We start from the raw sequence: 7,382 nt of genomic DNA, 5'->3' as shown, positions 1-7,382 counted from the left end.
TTATTGGTGTAGGTTATTGATTGATTTGTAGCAGAGAAACAGAGAGTATTACATAATCTTTTGTTGCTGGGAATGAATGAAAATAATAAACCTTGCCCTCGTGGCTGATTTCTTATCAGCGTTTAGGGCCTAACAGTGCATGACTTGCATTTCATCTGGTGCTTGGAAATCCACCGCCACCAGATAAGAAGGCTAGAGGTTCATCTAATGTTATTGTTTCCTGTTCCTTTGATTTTTTTCCTCAAAAGGTCATGCTTGTTTAAGAAATGACACTTAAAGAACATCAATATAGATAAAACAAGGACCTCAAGTGCACAGGAGCAAAAACTTTTTTTTCAGTCTTCTGTTAATGATAGAGATAATAACTTTATTTATAATGAACTTTTGAAAAGCAAGAAATTAAAAGTTACAAATTCCCAAAAGATGAAACAAGATCGAGTGATTAAACAATTCAATAAAGTCTATCAGTTGAGAAAAAGATCTTAAAAATATAAAAGTTAGTTTTAAGGAGATTGTTTTTAAGAAGATACTGCTTTATATCGCAGAGGAACAGTCAAACAGTCTTCCATGTTTTGCTCATAATTTAAAGGAGCAGTGTGTATGATTTAGTGGCATCTAGCTGTGAGGATTGCAGATTGCAATCGGCTGAAACTTCCTTGTTCAGGTTGTTTTTAGTGGGAGCCAAATTATCTGCAGAAGTCAGTTCTTCTACAAAACAAATTGACCAGGTGATACAAGCCCCTTTTACACTGCCAGATTTTCCAGGTGATACAAGCCCCTTTTACACTGCCAGATTTTCCGAGTATTTTGGGCCGTTTTGCCGGCAAGCTGCGAGCATTTAGACACACAGAGCCGGATTGGTGAGTTGATCCGAGGTGCCCAATTTTCCGCCTCGTAGGGTAGACATATTGGCGGAACCCTTTTAGTTTAAACAGACCGAGGCGGCCTTCCGCAACGGGAGGGGCTGTTGATGACTTGTGGGAGGAGCTGTTGATGACGCCGCATGTGTGACCCACTGGCGGTGGATAAACAGGAAACAGCTGATGAGGAATGAGCAGCTAGTAGCAAGAGGGGAACACAAACCTGACAGACACTGTAAAGATGAGCAACTGGGGAGACAAGGAATTGCGTGCCCTCCTTGTCCTCGCAAACGAAGAGGCCATTAACCGTCAGATGACGGGAACGGTGAAGAACGGGCCGACTTACGAGAGGATCACAGAAGGACTGACCAGCCACGGCTTCCCTCCCACATCACTGTTTACGTCACGCGCTGAGCTACACGTTTTGTTACTTGCTCACGCCCCCCATTGACCCAAAAAAGGCGCATTCTGTATAAACAAAAGTAGGTAGACGGCAATTTGCTGCACTCCCCGATTTTGTTTTTGTACTGCCAATGCTGAAAAAAGACTAATTGGGCTTTCCTGCAAATTTGCACAATTCCTGTTTAAAAAGGGCTACAGATTAATAACAACACAAAATAAAGCAGTTTTACGGTAGAAATCAGTTTTACTCCGCTGCTGTTGGCATGTCGGAGATAAGCTGGTAGCCCAGTACCTGCTAATGTGTGCTAGACTTTTTTCTCTGACAACTTTTCACGCAAAGCAGTCATTAAAGGGGACCGTTATTTATTTATTTATAAAGCCGTTTTATTGTATAAGCATGGGTTTTAATGCTATAGTTGTATGTGAGCCACTACAGTGGATCCAGTGCGTCATGCCATACACTGCCACCCACTGGCCAGGTGTTGTCAGTGCAACTAAAAACCAAGATATCCGATGGAACGCAAGAAATGTTGTGCAGCTCAGGAGCCAATCCTTCTATAACAGGAGCAGGTAAATAAAATCATCAAGTAACACATAAAAAGTAATACAGTTGTTAAAATTTCCAAGTATTGATTTTGCGTTGGGAACAATTACAATATAAATAATTTATGTAAGCAGAATGTAACTTGCAATTTTTGTGACAAAAACAATATTTTGATTTTTGTAATTTTGTAGAAAACATTCATTGAAAAAAATAGTTTAACGGGGAGGTGCAGGCAGGCTGAGGAGTCAGAAGCAAGGTTCAACGCCTTTCCACAGGCATTTAACAGTATATATATATAAAAAAAACACTTTAGTTTAACTTCATTAAAAATATATTTTTATAGTTTCACGTAATAAATTAATTTTTTCATTGGTATTTCTTCAGTTGTAAACTTAAGTGCATGCTGTCCACCCGAATGGACATGTAGAAAACTCCTTCGAAAATGCATGTTAAAAAAAAATAAATAAATAACTTCAAATTTTTGTTTTTCACGCCTATAGAGGAATATAAACACTTAGGAAAAAATGTTGACCGAAGTCGTAATAATTCATGCATGAAAGGGTTAAGATACAGACATTCAGAAGCTTTTTAACAGTAGCCAAATTATCTCGCCAAAACAAACAGGCCTGGTGATATAAATCGGTAAAAACACTGAAAAAAAGCTGTTTCATGTTAAAGAAAATCAGTGTTTTCCGAAGTTCTCATTGCAGGGTGGCTGCTAATACAATGGGTGAAGTGAAAACGTGAATGGCCTTATCTTGAGCCAGTGTTTGTTTGTCTATACTATAGAAACATGGCAGTGTAGCATGGCGATCTCTGAAAACAACGACCCACTTCCTATGTAGATATAAACAGCTCATTTTAAGGTGACAAAACACCACAATTGTTATTTTCAGATGATTATAAACTAAAGAAAACATAATTATCATGGTATATTCAATTTCTTCCAGTATATCCCCATAAATCCTACACACTGAGCCTTTAATGTTTTTAGTGATTGTAATGTACTTTAAGGTGTTTTTTTTACCCCGCTTCTTAGCTCATGACAGCACACTTTGTGCCGAAAGATTTTGAATGTATGTCATAGTGTTTCAGGCTGATAGGAAACAGAGAGGAGTTATCAAAAGAACTCATGTGCTCACTACAAAAATATATCTACATTTTCCCCCTTTGAAAAAGATGATGTGTCTATTTGGTGACTGATAATGTATCAAAGTATAATACAGACTCCCCCCTATGTGAAGACAGCCCAGTGACGTTCACTGTTCCTCTGAAACATCCTATCTGTAAATGAAAACTCAGATATACCCTCAGTTATTGCTCTGCTGTCCAAAGGCCAAGGCAGCACAGAAGGTTATTGAAACTGTATAACAGATTACAGTGTCCCTCCTTCTCAGAGTTAGTTTGTGTGTGTGGATGAAGCAGCCAAGATGTCTGCCAGGGTTCTTGTAACATTGCTGGCTGTGTCCTGCGCTGTGTCTGCTCAGTCCGATGTGGAGAAAAGGGCGAGAGAGTTTCTGAAGAGGTTCGACGAAGAGGCCACTCCGCGTATGTACCAGTACTCCCTGGCATCATGGGCCTACAACACCAACATCACGAAGGAGAATTCAGACAAACTGGTGAGTATTGGGAGACTTTCTAAAATACAGATTGTGTGCTGTAGATTGGTCAGTGCTCAGGAGAGTATTTTAATGTTCCTGTTTTCGTTCAGTCACAAGAGGGACAAATTTGGAGCAAATTCTACACCCAGATGTCAGAAGAGTCTCTGCAGTTTCCCATCAGCCAGATCAAGGATCCAGAAATCAAATTACAGCTCATATCCCTACAAGACAAAGGCTCTGGTGCCCTGTCCCCTGACAAAGCTGCACATGTAAGACAATTGTGCCATGTTAAATTTCATTCTGTTACAGATATTTGTTTGGATATGTCTTAAAATATGTTCCTTTCTTGTTTGTACAAGCTTCAGATCTTCTTGAACACTTCCTCATTGTGTTTACAACCTAAACATTTTATCCTTGTACTCTCTTTTAACTTGTAGCTGAATCACGCCATGAGTGAGATGAGTACAATCTACAGCACGGCGACAGTGTGTCTCATGGACGACCATCATAACTGCCAGACTTTGGAGCCAGGTACGACTCTGTTAACAGGGAGCAGTTATGGCGACGTGGCTTCCTGCTACTGTCAGCCAAAGTCAGATAAAGCAGTTTATAATTAACACAGTCCCTGAGAGTCTTTTACTGAAGTTTTTCAACAGAGGTTTAACCAGGACTCTGTAATCCAAACAAACAAACAAACAACAAATTTAAATACAGGACTGAAGCTACATGTTTCCAGTGATCACAAGTCAGCAAAGTACCTGACTATTTTAATTTTATGCTACTTTATATTTCGCCTCCACTACATTTTAGAGAAGAATATTATACTTTCCCCTCCACTATATTTATCTAATACCTGCTAATTACTTCAAAAGTGATTTTACAATACAAAATCTGTGACGGGCCTGAAAAAAAAAGTTCGAAACCAGTGGTTTCCAGTCTTTTTGGCCTATGACCCGTTCAGAAAATTGATGTCTGGTTGGGGCTCGTCATGGGCAAGTTATAAGACAATGGGCCCCTGGGAACAAATATGCAAAGGGCCCCACCACCTCTCTTATAAGGGAGCAAGACACACAGACTGTGTGGTTGTGTGTCCACTTTTGTTGTTATTTTTTGTCTCTTTGCAGTTCTTTGCATCTCTTTGTGATTGTTTTATGTCTCTTTGTATTTGTTTTGTGTCTCCTTGTGGTTGTTTTGTGTCTCCTTGTGGTTGTTTTGCCCATTTTTGTAGATATTTGTTGTCTCTTTGCAGTTCTTTGCATCTCTTTGTGGTTGTTTTGTGTCTCTTTCTAGTTGTCTTATGTCTCTTTGTGATTGTTTTATGTCTCTTTGTATTTGTTTTCTGTCTCCTTGTGGTTGTTTAGTGTCTCTTTGTGGTCATTTTCTGTCTCTTTGTGGTTGTTTGATGTCTCTTTGTATTCGTTTTGTGACTCTTTGTGGTTGTTTTGCCCATTTCTGTAGTTATTTTGTTTCTCTTTTCAGTTCCTCAGCATCTCCTTGTTGTCTTTTTGTGTCTTCTTTTGGTCGTTGTGTGTCTCTTCTTGGTTATGTTGTATCTCTTATTAGTCATTTTGTGTCTCCTTGTGGTTGTTTTGTGTCAATTTGTAGTTGTTTTGCCCATTTTTGTAGTCTTTTTGTGTCTCTTTGTAGTCATTTTGAGTCTCTTCCTAGTTGGTACATGTTAACTTGAGACACATTTTGCTGGTGAAGGCCAGAGGGGCCCCTGTGACTTTAGGCTTCTGGGCCTGCATGTGCCCAGTAGGCCTGTTCAGTAATCCATTATCGGGGCTCTTTGTCATATATATTACTGGAATATTGTCATTAATGTGTTCATTTAAGCTGTGTTTTAATGTGGTCAAGTGGAGCTCATTTCAAGAACTGTATTGGGAGGTTTAATCTGTAACCATGCACATTTTATTGAATGTAGTGGGGTAAAAAGTATAATATTTCCCTTTGTAATGTCGTGAAATGGAAGTATCAGTTATAAGAAAATAGCATACTGCTGTCGTGCTTGTTTTAGAGCAAATGTTCTCCTTGCAAGTTTTTTTTTTCAGATTTGGTAAAAAGATAAACATTTATTCATTCAATGTTTTGTTTACAGGCCTGGAGAATGTAATGGCCTACAGCCGCAACTACTCTGAGCGTCTGCATGTGTGGGAGGGCTGGAGGAGAGCGACGGGGAAGAAGATGAGGCCTCTGTACGAAGACTATGTGGACCTGAAGAATGAAGCTTCTGTTCTCAACGGTGAGACATCTCAAAGAATATATGCTACATGATGTAGAGATGTTTACTCGTGAGGATGTATCATGTTTTTAATGTGTGAATGACATGCTCTTGTTAATTTTGGATGGAAACTTAATGCAGCTTAAATAATTACTACACAGTGGGAATACTTTGACACTTAAGACTTTAAGTTTATCAGGGAACTCATGGATATAAGCTCACACTCTAGTTTGTGGATGCAAACACAGAGCTGTTGCTATTCCATGATCACACATGACAGATCCTCTCAAGAGCCTCTTGTAACACAGTGAACAAACAGCTGAGTGGCCTCGCACGTCGTAACCTTTAACTCATGAAGCAGTGCCACAGCTTACTTCACCATGCAAACAGAGATCTAGAGATGGCGGTATTAAGCGCTGCCCAGCGGCATTAGGTCAAAACGCCACTGGAGAGCAACATCATTTAAATTGCTGGAAAGTCACCATAGGGCAGGTGGGAGGGGGTTGTGTATGGGTCCAACTACACCGGACTTTCAGCCAGGCTACAGATGTTCGCCTCTCGTGTGAAAGTAGAGCCAAACCATGATGTTTTCTTTTTCTAAACCTAACCACGTGCTTCTGTTGCCCAATTCTAACCATGTGTGTTTGTTGCTCAGTGAAACAAATGTCACTGCTTAGTGTCAGTTTATTTTGAAAAAGACTGTATGCATGTAACAAGCAGACACATTTCCTGTGAAAACAGAAGTTTATTTTGAAAAGACACAGTGCATGTAACGGGCCTAAATTGACACAGCGTCCCCGAACATCAACAACTGACGCACACAGGATACGTCGTGTATAATATGTAGATGTGAAAGTCCACTGACCAAGCATTAATACGTCACAAGTTGGGAGTGTTTTTTGAACTGAGATGTGTCTGCTACGATGATTGATTTATCTGTTCCCCTCTGACACACACTCTCACAGGTTTTGCAGACTATGGATCTTACTGGAGATACAACTATGAGACCATTGAGGAGCACGCTCCATATAAGTACACCAGGGACGAGCTGATGGAAGATGTTGATGCTGTATATGAAGAGGTGCGTCTAATATCAGGGAATGTGTTGTGTTTTAGAGCATCTTCATTAATGAGAGTAAGAAGCTACACTTTATGGTACGCACTATGATGCCAGATGGTATAAAAATGTTTGTAATGGGTTTTTTGTCATAAAATAAGATTAAATTTGAAACACATTCCATTCCAACTGAGTTACATTTTAATGTTGATTATTTGTTTTACATTTAATGCCTGTTTTCAGTTTCCTGGTGTGCCTTTTGCCACCATTTGTTTTGTTTCTGCTGGGCTGTAAGCAGCTTGTTGTCTTCCAAATTTCGAAATTCTGATTCATACTCACTAACACCAAGTGGGAGTGTTAATTTTACCCTCCTCTTCTTTGAAGAGTCATAGAATAATATTGCATTTATTCTGTGAATGGAAGAAAAATGTGTATAAAAGATAAGCATACAGTGTGTTCTGCAGAGAGGACTCACAAAGTACACTGTTACAGTAGACTATGCAGTGACCCTTATTGCTACTTACATTATTTAACCTATCTGGATTCATTTGTAGAGATGAAAAGAAAATTATAATGACTGTTATGCATTTGAACAGTATATGAACATAAATACACAATACCAAGAACTGTCATAAACGTACAGTGTTTCCTCAAGGCAATATTTGCATTTTAACAATTGTTTTATTACTTAATTATC

The 7,382-nt window shown here is 39.2% G+C and overlaps 1 protein-coding gene across 4 annotated transcripts in view; it reads left to right on the top strand.

Annotated features, from left to right (window-relative positions):
* Positions 1-7,382, top strand: part of ace2 (angiotensin I converting enzyme 2) — an 82,575-nt gene that overhangs the window by 62,016 nt on the left and 13,177 nt on the right. For 2 of the 4 annotated variants that reach the window (XM_050054945.1, XM_050055770.1), the window contains 5 exons: positions 3,294-3,425; positions 3,518-3,676; positions 3,845-3,938; positions 5,506-5,649; positions 6,594-6,709. In XM_050054945.1, coding sequence (XP_049910902.1) covers positions 3,294-3,425; positions 3,518-3,676; positions 3,845-3,938; positions 5,506-5,649; positions 6,594-6,709 — 645 coding nt within the window. Of the gene's footprint in view, positions 1-1,565; positions 1,833-2,954; positions 3,426-3,517; positions 3,677-3,844; positions 3,939-5,505; positions 5,650-6,593; positions 6,710-7,382 lie in introns of those variants that run through there. The other 2 variants (XM_050056564.1, XM_050054131.1) reach the window with 2 other exon arrangements.

This window comes from Epinephelus moara, chromosome 1 (assembly GCF_006386435.1).
Source record: "Epinephelus moara isolate mb chromosome 1, YSFRI_EMoa_1.0, whole genome shotgun sequence".
In the NCBI taxonomy this organism is placed as follows: Eukaryota; Metazoa; Chordata; class Actinopteri; order Perciformes; family Serranidae; genus Epinephelus; species Epinephelus moara.
This window is presented reverse-complemented; position numbering and strand designations above follow the sequence as displayed.